This window comes from Zalophus californianus, chromosome 9, assembly GCF_009762305.2.
Source record: "Zalophus californianus isolate mZalCal1 chromosome 9, mZalCal1.pri.v2, whole genome shotgun sequence".
Taxonomy (NCBI): Eukaryota; Metazoa; Chordata; class Mammalia; order Carnivora; family Otariidae; genus Zalophus; species Zalophus californianus.
The window spans coordinates 108,721,122-108,737,291 of NC_045603.1; the positions used below are offsets into that span (position 1 = coordinate 108,721,122).

Genomic DNA, 16,170 nt, shown 5'->3' on the forward strand with positions numbered 1-16,170 from the left:
GCATAATTATTCCTGAAAACATAAACCAAAGAGTGAAATAAGAATTATAAGAACATTCACATAAGTAGAAGTTCTTTCCTTAGTGCAGTGGTGTCTTGTCCATCACCTGGGATATGCTAACTCAGGAGACTATGGCTTTAAAATACAGCTTGGCATATACACATACCCATCTTATCATTAAAGCTGATCCTCCCTAGAAGAAGAACCTAGTTAACATGATCAGAATGCCTACTAAACTCCAGTTTTATCCAATTTCCTTTCACATTCTGGAAGTAAACCTAACACAGAGTATTCTTCTTTGTGCTGTGTGTCTCTAGGATGAGGATGGGACAGAAGAAGACAACAGTCGCGTTGAACCTGTTGGACATGCTGACACTGGTTTGGAGAACATACCCAGCTTTTCTTTGGAGTAAGTTACTGATGATTTTGACTAAATTTGCAATATACGTGTAGCATTACTGATAGCAGCAAGTATTCCAAAAGCATATGGCATGCGGAATGTTTGTGCTTAGTTAAAAACATGCCTTGCATTGGTTTGTTTTCCAAAGAGCATCTTTCATCTATTGAGTTGTAACTACCTAATGTAAGAAGTATAGCATGGAAATTTACATGTACCTGTCCTGGTTTCATGCCTTGGCAAATACTATTAAATGATAATAAAAATAGTATTTGATTGAAAATGTTTGTTGTGTTAACAGCACTATAACTGTTTTCAGATTGCTTTCTATGTCAGTGTTTTGGTCATTTGTTCTTCAACTTTGCTAAATTAAAAAAAAGTGTAGATATACTTTACTCGAAAAACCAGTTGGATCATGTAAGCGTTAGTCATTTTAGTATATATTTTTCGATTTTTTTTGAAATGGAATCTCTCAAGATAATTGTTGAAAAATTAGAGTCATAGGTTAGGGCCCTTAAACATGACTTTACATATAAAAGGACAAAGAAAACTTTACTATATTATCACAACTTTACAATTATCTGAAGTATTGGCATGTTTAAGTGGAAGGTGTTCTCAGAATTTCTTCCCTTGGTAGTTTAGACCAGGGAGGGCAGTCATTCTGAAGTTTTGTCTGACTTTGGGTAAAAGTTGAGGAGGCCTAGATATTAGCATGTGTAAACTCTTAATTTTGTCTTTTCTTGGTCTTCCAAAGGAAGGCTCTCAGAACTTTCTCAGTGAGATTAAACAGGTCTAGAATCAGGTTATGTTTAGATAGACAGCAACCAGCACTCTCTATTACAGTTAAGTAATAAGTACTTGGCAAGTTAAGTACTTGCCATGTCCTAGTTCTTTTTAGATAGAATGTGGAATAAAATAAATTTATTAAAGTTACCGTGCTATTTTCAATTGACAAACTAATCATTAAATAGATGCTCAAATGATATGTAAGAGTATCTAAAATAGAAGTTGTGAAATTCTATGAAAAGATAAAAAATTCATTTAAATAGTATTACTTCAGTAAATATTTTGGCAGTTTGGCAAAATTTTAATTTTTTCCTAGTTAGCATATGTGATTACATCTATGCCCAAATTCTTAATTTTGTTTTGATTTGTTTCATATCACTGTCTTTAATTTTCTTTTAGTCTTTGTATTACATAATTTTCTTTTATTCTTTGTATTACATAATAGTATCTACAATAACTTTTTTTATTTTAGAAATACAGTTGAAGAATTGGCATTTCCATTATATAAAAACTAAACTGCAATCTTTGTCAAATCCATTGGTAATCTTTATAGTTGTCCAGGTTGCTTCTACTAGATATTTAGTTGAAATACTATTTTTAAAAATTGTCAGATAAGACCTTAGATTTCTGTGTACTACACACACGCACACGCGCACACACACACACGGAAAACTCTATAAAGAAAATGAAATTGCACTTAAAAGATTTAGAAAATTTACATTCTCAAAATTACAACCAGTTTTCATTAATCTCAGGCTTATTAATAGTAAAGTACTTTTGTTATGTAATAGAAGTAACTTCATGTTACTTATATCTCTCTTCATGACTTTAAGGTTCAGTTACAAACACAGAAATTACTTGATTTTTAGCAGGTATCTATTGGCTTTGAGGAATGAGTTTCATTCCCGGCATTGTGGTACACTTACAGAAGTTTAGGACTTTGAATTGTTGTGGAACAGTGTGGGAAATAAAGATAGCTGGATCACATCTGGCCTGTCACCTATGGAGGCAAAACAAAAGCTTTGACCTCATTGGATTGTTGGAAGGATTGATAATGTGACCTACGCAGGAGCACTTTGTAAATTTAAAGTGCTGTGCAGCCAAAACACCTTTATTCATTTAATCTTCATTATCCTTGAAATAAATACCAGGATGGAAAATTTTCAGTGGAAGTCTAGAGGTTTGACTTACAAAATGTGTACTTGTATTACACATAAAAGAGTGTGTCCGAGAGAAGGGGTTCTGTGTCATTTTAATGTAGTTATTTCTGAGGAATGCTCTCTCTCCAAGCCATCAGACTAGTGTTCAGGTATGTAGTGTTTACTGCTGCTCGCATCACCACGCTTATATTCCAGAATGTGTATGTGTATGCGTGTGTGCTTGGTGAGATTTCGTTTGTTCTCTTGTTGTTTATGGTGTGTCTGTGTTGTAGCAGTTTTTTTTTGTTGTTGTTTTGTTTTGTTTCGGTTTTGGTTTGTTTACAGTCATGTTCATGCTCCCTCATTCATCATTGTCTCACAGTGATATGGTAAAGCTCGTACGAGTCCCCAACGATGGAGGGCCTCTGGGAATCCATGTAGTGCCTTTCAGTGCTCGAGGGCGCAGGTAATGTATCCTGGAGGTTTTTAATTGAATCATAATGTTGAGTGTTTTTATCTTCATTTATGCCCAGATATAGAGTGGTGTTGATTTAGCATATGCTTAATAGGGACATTTTCATTTGGGGCCAACTGCTCCTTCATTCATACGTATACATCATAATCACAGAAAGCACTTATGCTGATGAAGAAATCAAGCATTTAAATTATTCTGATAATGTTATTGGTCATCACACATCCCTGCAAACATTTTACTTTGCTGGATATTGTTGAAACACTTTAGAGTCAGCACTCAGCCGAATTTGCAGAATTAAGGGAGAGCTTAAAGCAGTTTTCTGGAAAAACTTATGCAATAAAAATGATCTAGATAAGTTATGGTAATGATTCATTTTTAGGTTGATTTAGTTCTTAAATTTTTGTAAGATTTTTATGATTATGTTTGAAAGTTTAAAAGTTAAATAAGCTATTGATTTATTTCCCACCATGTGGTCTGTGGCTCCTTCTCTTCAATCTCTACATACTCAAATGTCAAACTTTTGTACTGTTAATGACTTTGTTACTTTAAAGAATGTGTATCTTTAAAAAGTTCAAATGTTGTATGACTTTCTTTTATTCTGCTGCTTCTTTCTGTGAAAAAACTATTGGGTTTATTAAAAGTTTTTGTTTTAATATCTTTAAATACTGTGACTTGATTTTGCCGTTCATGGTTGATGGGCCTCTGTCAACAACCCGGGAAATGCTCGCATCCTTGTCCTGGGGAACTGAGCTGTTAAGTGCAGTTTACTTGTATCCTCTCTTAAAGCCCCATCCAATAATTACCCAGTGAAATATACTTAGGAACTATTAGGCTTCTTATTTTGAACTTCTTTCTTTTTTTGTTGTCATCATCATTACTATTATTTTTAACTTCCTTTAAGAGGAAGAAGAGAGGAAAGGGGAAAGCTGGAAAGTGGCCTTAGACCAGTGACTGAGAACGTGAGACATGGTTTACACCGTTGCCCAGCTAATTACAAGCATCTAGTATGTTTGTAAAACAAACAGATGGGCTGTCAGTGATAAGTGTGTGGTTAAATTATTTAATTTTGTTAATTGAGTATTTGAACAATTGTACTACCTTCCTGGTGAATGCTCCTAATGGTGGTGACTCCAGGTTTCACCTCTTTGGTAAAGCACATACCTTATGGAATGTCTGGAAGCTGAGCCTTTGGTTTACCTAGAACTCTGCTGGAGTAAGAGGCTTGATAGTTAGTGCTATATAACAAGCTGTGAAATTCCCCTTGAATTTTGAGGTGGTGTTGTATTCACAGGGCTGTGACTGCTTCCGTTTTTTCCTCCTTCTCGTCTTTGTTTATTTTTAAACTCTGGAGAAGCGTTGAAATTTCTTCAAGGTACTTTCATTTAAACACGCTTAGTTCTTTTTCAAAAATGGCCGTTGCCTTTATTTCCTTAAAGAACATAATTTTAAATGATCTCAAAAGTTAAATCTTTTTTTCATTTATTTCATGAGTAGAAAAAAAATGATACAGTAAAGTGCATGGATTATAGCTTCCAAATATTAGTGTACCTTTATCTCCCTATGGGATATAACTTTTTACAAATGAGATTTAATTGTGTATGCACCAGCTTTGAACCAGTATTTCATTTTTTTGTTATTAATTGAAATATAATTGATGTACAATATTCTATTAGTTTCAGATGTTCAACGTAGTGATTTGACATTTGTATGTATTGTGAAATGATCCCCATGGTAAGTCTAGTTACCATCCATCACCAGAGTTAATAATATTATTATCTGTATTCTCCATGCTGCACATTATATCCCCATGACTTACTTATTTTATAACTGGAAGTTTGTTCCTCTTGATCCTCTTCACCCATTTTACCCACCCCCCAACTCCCTCTCCTGTGGTAACTATCAGTCTGTTTTCTATGAGTCTGGTTTTGCTTTGTTTTGTTTGTTCATCTGTTTTGTGTTTAGATTCCACATATAAGTGAAATTATGTGGTATTTGTCTTTCCCTGTTTGACTCATTAGCTTAATAACTTCAAGGTCTATCCATGTTGTCACAAATGGCAGGATTTCATTCATTTTTATGGCTGAGTGGTATTCTCTTGTAGATCTATACCACATATTTATCCAGTCATCTATGGATGGACACTTAGGTTGCTTCCATATCTTGGCTATTGTAAATAATGCTGTAATGAACATAGGGGCATATATCTTTTCCAGTTAGTGTTTTTGTTTTCTTTGGATAAATACCCAGAGGTGGAATTGCTGGATTGTATGGTAGTTCTATTTTTAATTTCTTGAGAAACCTCTGTACTGTTCTCCATAGTAGTGGGTACTAATTTACATTCTTACCAACATGAATGAAGGTTTCCTTTTCTGCACATCCTCAACAATGCTTGTTATTTTAGTGTGTATGTGTATGTAGGGGGGCGGGATTGATAGCAGTTATTCTGACAGGTGTAAGGTGATCTTATTGTGTTTTGATTTGCATTTTGCTGATGATTAGTGATGTCAAGCATGTTTTCATATGCCTGTTGGCCCATCTGTATGTCTTCTTTGGAAAAAATGTCTACTCAGATCTCTGCCCATTTTTAATTGGGTTTGTTTTGTTTTTTTGTTTTTTGCTTTTGGGTGGTATGAGTTCTTTATAGATATTGGATATTATTAGCTGCTTTTATAATTTATGATTCTCAAATATTATCTCCTACTTAGTACATTGCCTTTTCATTTTGTTAATAGTTTCCTTCACTTACAAAAACTTGTTCATTGGATATACTCCATTTGTTTGTTTATTTTTTAAAAAGATTTACTTATTTATTTTAGGGAGAGGGAGAGAATCCTCAGACTCCCTGCTGAGCCAGGAGCCTGTTGCGGGGCTCCATCCCGGGACCCTGAGATCATGACCTGAGCTGAAATTAAGAGTTAAATGCTCAACTGACTGTGTCACCCAGGCACCCCTCCCATTTGTTTATTTTGGCTTTTGTTATTCTTGCCTATAGAGTAAGATCCAAAATAAAATATATCACTAAGACCGATATCAAGGAGCTTACCACCTATGTTTTCTTCTTGGATCTTAATGGCTTCAGGTCTTACATTCAAATCTTTAATCCATCTTTAGTTAAATTTTGCATATGCTTTAAGACAGTGATCTAGTTTCATTTTTTTTTTTTATTCTTTTGCATGTAGCTGTCCATTTTTCCCAACACCATTTGTTGACAAGACTGTCTTTTCCCCTTACCTGACTGTGCCACCCAGGCGCCCCTATCTTTAACTTTTGATATTTATTTACAACATGTCTTGGTGTTGATCTTTCTGGGTCATCTCATTTGGGACTTTCTGTGCTTCCTGGACCTGGATGTCTTTTTCCTTCTCCAGGTTAAGGAAATTTTCAGCCATTATTTCTTCAAATAAGTTTTCTGCCCCCTTCTTTCTTCTCCTTCTGGGATGTGTATAATGTGAATGTAGTATGTTTGATATTTTCCCACAGATCCTTAAATATATCCCCATTGAATTTATTTGTTCATGTTTTCTGTTCTGTTTGGGTGATTTCCACTACCCTGACTTTCAGATCACTGATCCATTTTTCTGTATCATCTAGCCTCATTTTGATTCCATCTAGTGTATTTTTCACAGCAGTTATTGTATTCTTTTGCTCTGTGACTTGCGTTTGGTACTTTCCTATATTTTTCTATCTCCTTGTTGAAGTTCTTGGTGTGGCCATCCATTTTCTTCTGACTTTAGTTAGCATCTTTATGACTATTACTTTGAAGTTTTTCTCAGATAAATTATCTCTGTTTCATTAAGGATTTTTTCTGGGATTTTATTTTGTTCTTTCATTTGGAACATGTTCCTCTGTTTCCTCATTTTACTTCACTCTGGTTTTGTGTATTTTGTAAAACAGCTCTATCTCCCTATCTCGGGGAGTGGCTCTGTGTAGGAGATGAATCTTAATGTTTAACCTGACCCTTGTTCTTGGTTGTCTCTTGAGTTGTCTCTCCAGTTGTTTCAGTTCTATGGGGTCCAGAAGCCCAATCCTCCCCAGCACACCTAAGCCTGGTGCTCACGGGACATTCCCCGTGTGCACTACACATACCTGTTCAATGAAGGCAGGGTCGCACGAGCAGCGAAGGGTGGAAGGCATGGTCTGCTCACCTGCTGCATCTGGAGGTGCTTGCAGTGGGGAGAAGGGCTTGCTTTCCCATAACTGTTAGTTGGCTAGAATGAGATGCAAAACATGGCACCCACAATACTATCACTGGCAGTGTGGAAGTAACCCGTCAAAATAGCATCTGCCAGCATTCCATCCCTGAGGAGAATACCAGCAGACTTCTACCCTCCTTCATCTGTGGTCTAGACTTTTTTCAGACTGCTGCTTTTTGAGCTGGGTCCCTGCATGTGAGCCCCTTAAGAGGGAAATCTTTGTTCTTGAATGCCCTGTGGTTCTCCTTAATGTAATTCCCATTGGCTTTCAAAGCCAGACATTTGGGGCTTCCTCACTCTGGTTCAGGCCCGCAGCGTTGTGGTATCTAGCATGGAGTACAAACCCCTTGCTCCTCAGGGAGAAGCTGTGTATATGTATTGATTTATGTATGTATATATTTATTCATATTTGTGTTGTGTTTTAAGCTTTTTCCCAATTGTGGGTCACTGTGCTGGGGGTTTTGGCAAGAGCACATGTCTGTGTGTTCTTTTCGTCCTTTCTTATGGAGTAGCTATTCAGGTAGTTCTCAAGTTCTTTTCTGATGGAACGGTTCCATATGGAGCTGTTTGTGTGTTGTGTCTGTGGGAGGACATGAGTTCAGGATCTTCCTACACTGCCTTCTTGAACCACTTTTTGCCCTCCCATTTAAATGGGACTTAACCAGTATTTCAATCACAAGCATGTCATTTTCTGTCATTTATTACACATTTCCTCCCTCAATGTGAAAGGATATTAGGATCAAACAAATAGATGAAAAGCCTAGACCAAAAAGAGAATAAGACAGAAAAGTAAATGTAGTATAGATTAATTCAATGGAAGCAGTTTCACAGAATCCATCAGGCACTGGTTACCATGGTGTTTAGAGATACTGAACACACTCAAGTAGAGAAGTATCCCTTTGCAGAACTACAAGTTGTTTTATAACTGTGTCATTTTTAATCCCTGTTGATTTGGCATTTAAAGAAGAAAATCTTGTGCAACTTCCTTATATAAGGGACAAAGAGATGAAGAAAATCAGGTTCTTTATAAACTCTTTTTAGGCATTACCAGTTTTCATATTGGGAAACAACAGAAATATTTGTTTTTTTCTCAATATTTGTATTGCATTCTTAAACTTCCGCATGGACTCGATAGTAATGGTTATTCAGAGTTAGGCTGTCATTGGGAGAGAAAAAATAGATTCTGAGCAGGCTGCTCAGAATCATAGAAGTCAATCTTGAGGAGGCAGACACACCCATGGTTCTTGTTCTCAGAAATGCTTATAGGTGGATTCTTCTCATTCAGGCAGAAACCTTCCCAAGCATTTACCGTGTGGTAATTCCTGTGTTAGGTGCTAGGAAACAAAGATGAACAGGACACAGTCTTTCTCTAGAGATTTGCAGTCAAGATGGAGTGATGGCCAAGAAATCACACAACTATAATTATGTGATAAATGTTGATATATAATAGGTACTCTGTGAATTGATAGAGGAAGAATTGTCTGAATTACGTAACTGAAGCTGGCTTGTTGCAGAAGATGATTTTAAATGTGATGACAGCTTATAAAGGGAGCTACATCAGCTCTGTGGTGGCTGCAAGGGCAAATTAAGCAATGGAGTATAGCAGAAAGGAAGAAATTAAGTTGAACTCGTGAAGAAATTGCATATATATCTAGTGGGAATAAAAGAATACATATTCATGGGATGTAAGTTGAAATTTCCAAGAGTAACTTCTCTTGTACAAAATTCCAGTCACACTTGGGCCTTCTCAATTTTGGAGATATGACTAATTGAATAACACTTACTGAATACTTATTTTTGTAAAAGTGACCCATATATGTCAGTATTGCTTTCTGATTTGGATTTCAAAGTCAAAAAGTCTAAGGAACAATGTGGGATGTGAATTATATATCATAAAGACGACATACAATGCAGGACATCTCGAATATAATATAATTCAGGAAAATAGGAAGAAATGTGAAGTCAATGTTAGAGAAATTCTTAAAACCACTTAAGTATTGATATGGCCTGAGGGATAATGGAATTTTTTAAGTAAGGATCTTGCTGGGCCTACTTAAAAAGACTATTTTCTGGAGTAAAGTAGATGGTCTTTTCTGATTGGAGGCATCAGCGATAGCTAGCATATGGCTGCTCATCCCCCAACCACTGCCTCAGTACCTAGACAGAGACAGTGTTACCTCCCCCTTGATGCTGCTTTTCTTTATAAGTGTTTATTTTTTAAATTTCAGTTAGTTAACATACAGTATAATATTAGTTTTAGGTGTACAATATAGTGATTCAGCACTTCCATGTAGCACCTGGTGCTCATCACAGCAAGTGCACTCCTTCATCCCCATCTGTTGTTTAACCCATTCCCTACCCATCTACTCTCTGGGATCCATCAGTTTGTTCCCTGTAGTTCAGAGTATGTTTCCTGGTTTGCCTTTCTCTCTTCTTCTGCTTTGTTTTTTCTTTTCTCTTTGCACATTTGTTTTCTCTCTTAAATTCCACATATGACTGAAATCATATGGCATTTGTCTTTCTCTGACTGACTTATTTCGCTTAGCATTATACTCTCTAACTCCATCCATGTCATTGCAGATGGCAAGATTTCATTCTTTTTGATGGCTGAGTAATATATATTTCATTTTATATATATATAATATATGTATGTGTGTGTGTGTGTGTATATATCTTCATTCATTCATCTGTTGATGGACAGGTATTTGGGTGGTTTCCACAATTTGGCTGTTGTACATAAGGCTGCTACAAATATTGGGATGCATGTATCCCTTTGAATTAGTATTTTTGTATTCTTTGGGTAAATACCTACTAGTGCAGTTGTTGGATTGTAGGGTTGTTCTATTTCTAACCTTCTGAGGAATCGTCAAACTTTTCCAGAGTGGCTGCACCAGTTTGCATTCCCACCAGTGAATGCAGGAAGTTTCCCCTTTCCCCACATCCTTGCCAACACCTGTTGTTTCTTGTGTTGCTGATATTAGCCATCTGACAGGTGTGAGGTGCTATCTCATTCTAAGTTTGAATAGTATTTCCCTGATGATGATAAGTGATAATGTTAAACATCTTTCCATGTGTCTGTTGGCCGTCTGGATGTCTTCTTTGGAAAAATGTCTATTCATGTCTTCTGCCCATTTTTGGGGGGTGTTGAATTTTATAATTTATTTATATATTTTGGATGCTAACCCTTTATCAGATACGTTATTTGCAAATATCTTCTCCCATCCTGTAGGTTGCCTTGTAGTTTCTATTGATTTTTTCCTTCGCTGTGATGCTGTTTTACTTTACTCGTCATCTTATGTGTATTTCAGAAATAAAGTTAACTGGGCACCTGGGTGGTTCAGTCGGTTAAACATCTGCCTTCAGCTCAGGTCATGATCCCAGGGTCCTGGGATTGAGTCCCGCATTGGGCTCCCTGCTCAGCAGGAAGCCTGCTTCTCCCTCTCCCACTCCCCCTGCTTGTGTCCCCTCTCTCGCTGTGTCTCTCTCTGTCAAATAAATAAATCTTAAAAATAAATAAATAAATAAAGTTAACTGATTCCCATCCAGAACTCTTGATTCACAGTTTCCTTACCTTGAAATCAATTTTCACTTCACACATATAATTTGATTTCCTCCTGATGTAAATGTCAAACATACCCTTCTTATTTAAATCACAAATGCTGCTACTTTCAGGGTGGTTATGCCAAATAATTGTCTTTTCCTTTGGTAGAGAAACTATGTTTTATTTTTTATTTTTTTCTATTTCTAGGACTTAACCCATAGGTATTGCTCAGTAAAGCTTACAGAGTAAAAGTGTGAATGAACCTGTGCCTACCCATATTAGCAAATGGCATTGCTATGTTAGATATAGATAAATAAAGACATATCCTGGTTTGGTAGTTGTTAATGAGTTTTTTCTGAGGTTTCTAATAATGTAATGTTAGGTATTTAAAAAGCAAGGTAAAAAAATGTATACTGTAGACATTGGGTTTATGAAATTATAAGATTTAAATTTGGTTTTGAGGAACTTAAAACTCCAGTTGAAAAATGTGTATAAAAAAAAATCTATGCTCTGTGTCAGAAGAATTGCACGCACAAGTGCCCTTGGGATTTAGCAGAAGGATAGGATACGGTGTGCCGTGATGTACCCGCAGTGGAGCAGGGGGGCTTGATCTGTTCTTTGAAGGAAATACAGGAGTTATGCTAGAGACATTCTGGAATGATACTCTTCCCCCGGAGGAGAATATATGAAAGGAAGATGCCACATACACATGTGCATGATTTGGTAAGAAATAATGAGTTGAGGATTTGAAACAATTTATTATAAGATAGTGCTGGAGAGATTGTTACAAAGCACTTTACGAGTGACCGATGAGACCTCATTCAGTAAATAATGGAGAAATTGTTAAAGGTTTTCAAGAAATAAGACCACTTAAAAAAATAATAGTTATTCTTTTACCTGGACTCCATAGTATCACTTATAGTGGATATTATACATCTTTTCCCCTGTGGAAACCAGTATGGCTAAAGCATATTCTTCTTTTTTTTTTTTTTTTTAAGATTTTATTATTTGAGAGAGAGAGACAGAGATAGTGGCAGAGAGCACGAGTGGGACAGAGACAGAGAAGCAGGCTCCCCGCGGAGCAGGGAGCTCGATGCGGGGCTCAATCCCAGGACCCTGGGATCATGACCTGAGCCGAAGGCAGACGCTTAACCGACTGAGCCACCCAGGGAAAGCATATTATTCTTAATAAAGTGCGGTCTGTTTCTCTGAGTCTTTTCTGTAATGGACATTTCCCATTTATATATCTATTTTTCTTTATTCTTAGACCTGTGGTCTTTGGAGTGTTCTTCCACAGTACTTTTTCTTATGCGAATAGTAGTTATAGGCTTGTCTTTATTTTATCCAGCAAGTTTTTGTTTGTTTTTGTTTTTAAAAGATCTTGTATCTACCAGGCGGTATTGTTGTTTCTCTGCGTACAGTAGAGCGTACGGTAGATCAGGGCTTGGCAAACCCTTTACAGGGTCAGATATTCAACATTGTTGCATTGTGGGTCACCGAGTTTCTGTCGCCAGTACACAGTTCTGTCATTGCAGCATGAAAGCCACCATAAGAAATGTGTAACCAAATGGGTGTGGCTGTGTCCGGTGAAGCTGCATTTATAAAAATAGGTGGCAGGCTGAATGTTGGCTTGTGGGCCGTAATTTGCCAGCCCTGCTATAGAGAACCAAACAAATAAAAATGCCTGTCATCATGGAGTTTCTATTCTAGTATTTTTTGTATCTAAAATCCCTTCTTCTGTGTTTCCTATTCATAATATTTGTGGGGGGGGGCAAGAGTCCAAAATTTCATTGTCACTTACTGGTTGATAAAAAAGTCTCTGTTGTAACTGTATATTTAATTTCCCACCAACACATACCCCTAAATCTCAGGAATTTCCAGAAGAAGGCAAATTAAAAAAAACAAAACTCATTGAACATCCTCCAGTGAGTAATAAGTATTCACAGAACTCTTCTTCCTATATCTGATTGTCAATCATGAGAATTGAGGAAGACTCTTAAGTCTTTAATTGGGAAAGCAGCAGCCCTTGGTAAGAAAGGGAGAGTCTGGGGGTGGGTGGGTGTGTGTGTGTGTGTGTGTGTGTGTGTGTGTGTGTGTGTGTGTGTGTGTGTGTGTGTGTGTGTGTGTAGCTTTCTGCTAACAGCTCATGCTGGCTAGGCCTTATTAATCCTGTCTCAGCTCACTTTATATAGATGAAGATATTGATCTTCAATTTAATATTTAGAGTATCAGGTGAAGAGTCAACACTACACTTCCAATTGCTGTAGTAAAGTTTCTTTTCAAAATGACTTCTTCCCCTTGACTTTTTGCTTTATAATACATTAAAAACAAAAAGTTCATTTCTTTCCAGGATTTCTCGTTAGAAATGTTGTGTTACCTTTCTGTCAATGGTTAACTTGACCACATGTTATCTTCATGTTATTGGCAGAGGGGTTGTTCAGAACAATTCAGGTTTTAAGACCAGAGATCCCTGGTCCAGAACCCAGCTCTGTGTTTTGGTAGAGTGTAGCCTGAGCAACTTAGCTTCGCTTAGCCTCAGTCTTCCCATCTAAGGGATGGACACCCCTATGATTTTGTACGGCTTAAATAGGAAAATATATGTGATTACAATATAACATTTAACAAAGTACTTGGCATTGACAATTAATAAGAATGCTATTTTATCATCCATTTATCTTCCTGTTATGTGCCTTGGAATTCCCTCCGTGTTGCTTGTTCTGGTTGTTTAGATAGGTGCTGATTAGTCTATATAATAGTGGAAAATGATGATTTTTTTTTCTTCTGTTTTGAACCCAAGATGAGAATTTACTGCTATCATAAATTCAAGATTCACAAGAACAGCCGACCCTGGGACAACACAGGTTTGAACTGTGTGGGTCCACTTGTAAATGGCTTTTTCTCCTATAAATACAGTACAGTACTGTAAATGTTTTTTGTCTTTCTTATGATTTTCTTGTTAACATTCTGTTTCCTTCAGCTTACTTTAAGAATATAGTGTACAGTACACATAACATGCAAAATATGTGTTAACTGACTAATGTTATTGGCAGCAGTAGGTTATTAGTAGTTAAGTTTTTGGGAAGTCAAAAAGTTATATGCAGATTTTTTACTGCACTGGGGTCAGCACCCCTAACTCCACATTGTTCAGCGGTCAACTGTATACACTAGTTTAGTTAGTTGAGTTTATATTTTAATGAAGAATTATAGCCAGTTTGAATTTCATGGAACTAGTTCATTTCAGATCATTGTAGAGTTCTGAAGTTATCATTTTTGAAAGAATAAATATGCTCTTTGAGTATTCAATTTTAATTTACTTCTGAGAAAACACAGTTTAACTTTATCAACTGAATCTGTAGCCCTTTGTCTGAAAGTTTTCAATTGTGCATTCTTAGTTGTAGACTTGTTTGTTTTAATAAAGGACTATGTAAATACATTTGTTTTAGACAGAAAAATGTAACTTACATTTAGATAAATCTTGCTTCTTTAAATGTAGAAGTATGATGCTTGTCATTTCTGCCCTAAGCTGAAGGATTTCTCTATTTTTATTTACCTTTTTTATGAAATTCTTCTTCATCTCATCTCTTAAAGATTTAAGAAACTAAGGATTTTTTTTTTTTTAACTTGAAACTTATTTGAACTTTCTTCTGTTTGTGTCTGCTATGTTGGTGGATGTGGTTCTCAGGGACCAAATGTGGGTAATTGGTGGCTCCTCATGTGAGGTGAGAGGGTCTTGCTGATGCGATCCCATTCTGCCCGCTCCTGCTCTGCCTTCAGGACAGTGGTGGTGTTTATACTGTGTCAGCTTTTATTAAGATGAATTATGATCATTTCCATACAGCTGGGTGGCGGTTGTGGGAGTTTACATTATCAAAGCAAAACTCAGACTTGCTTAGCCAATTTAGATGTCAATAAAACATTTGTTACTTATTTTCAGTTTTATCACTGGTTGTAATTTATACTTAGAATTGAAAATGTTACCATGTATGACTGAGTTTGTTTTAATTAAGTGTATAATTAGGCTAATGAACCTTGTAAAAATGTAGTGGTGCAATCCTTAATATAATCTAAGCAGTTAAATTTCTAATTATACATCCAAAATCATGTACAAAGATGCAGCATTTCAATGGGTTGCTTTCTGTGACTATATTCTTCTTCTTTGTCCCTCCCCCGCTATTGGTAAGAAACATTGCTCAAAAGCCACAGGAAAGGGCTTAAAGAAATATGTGTAGATTTGCATATTTTTAGTGTAGGAAAATTATTCAGAAGTGAGAATTGTACATAGTGGATATAGTATTTTTTCCCAAAATTTTGAAAAAATATAGGAAACAGTAGAAATGGGGTAGGCTTGGGGATGTTTCAGATTTAGCAGAAAAAAAATCTGTGTGCTCTAAAAGCCATATGTGCCAAGTTGAGCTTACATTAGATTCACACAGGAGGTAAAGGAAGTTCTGTTTCTACACCCCCAAACCCTCCAGACATACCTTCATAAATCTGTCCCTCCACATTAATAAGCGCACCGCATCCTTTCTCCTATGTCTGCCAGCTCGTCTGGCTGTTCCTGGACTGTTCCTCATGTAGAGCTCACCTCACTGCCTCTTTCCCCTCTTTCTCTTCATAGTTTTTGCAAAGTCACTTCTTATGGAAAATGGTTGCCTTGATGAGGAATTCTGGTACTAATTGCCTAAAAGAAAAACTAGTCTCTATCCCAGCACACGGACATGCCAAAATGTTTGGGACTTCATTATCTTCAGTTATGTGTCTAATAAGTGTTGTAGGGACCACAACACCATAGGCAGTCAGATCTTTATTACTCCAGAACAAATAAATACTAGTTGCTGGATGAATTTGCAAACTATATACCTAAAATTTATTTTTAATTATACTGTTTGAGAAGGCTTTAAATTGAACGTGGGAGGTATGAAAATCTATCTGCTTGCACTCACCTTTTTCAGGAAGATGAAAGTGTTACAACTTCCTGTTGATTTCCCTTCAGAGGGTACTTTTCATTCTCAGCTGTTACGTTATCAGTTCAATTTTCTTGTGAAGTTTTTTTGATTGTTCATTCCCATTCCTTTTGTAATCATTTTCACCTAGTGAAGCAAATGAGATAATTTTGCAGATTGTACCACTTTACTTTTAAATTAATCCATTCTTTTTGAGAGAATGATTCTAATAGTGTGGTCAAGTACTTAGAAATCAGCAGGCTACTAACTTTTCCTTAATTCAGTCTGTTCCATTGATTCCCTGATCACTTGCTGTGTTACTCAGGGTGAAATTCTTCCTCCCCGCCCCCCACTCCCCCTCCAGCCCCCAATCAGTTCTCTAGTCCCTGGCACTGAGAAAAAGGACTCCAAGATTTTGTGTCTATTTGAATAACTTTGGATTCTAAAAGCCTCATTTAATAAACTTCTGTTTATGTTCCATGTAAATGTGATGGTGTATTTTTGATTTGTAACATTTTTCACTGTGTATTAGGATTACTGATGAATTAGGCCATATATGAGGACTTATTCAGAAAGACAAGCCATTGAATAAATGAAGCATGCCATGCTTTTTTACTTCGGATTATTATTCTACAATGATTCCCCGGTGGGGGGAGTAGATTATAAAAGAAAAATGATTATCTAGATGAATATAAA

The 16,170-nt window shown here is 36.4% G+C and overlaps 1 protein-coding gene across 9 annotated transcripts in view; it reads left to right on the plus strand.

The window, feature by feature from the left end:
- The window catches only part of PARD3 (par-3 family cell polarity regulator), a 646,927-nt gene that overhangs the window by 363,892 nt on the left and 266,865 nt on the right, over window positions 1-16,170 (plus strand). For 8 of the 9 annotated variants that reach the window (XM_027592712.2, XM_027592716.2, XM_027592715.2 and 5 more), the window contains exons 6-7: window positions 318-409; window positions 2,705-2,788. In XM_027592712.2, coding sequence (XP_027448513.2) covers window positions 318-409; window positions 2,705-2,788 — 176 coding nt within the window. The remainder of the gene's footprint in view (window positions 1-317; window positions 410-2,704; window positions 2,789-16,170) is intronic. The other variant, XM_035729173.1, reaches the window with a different exon arrangement.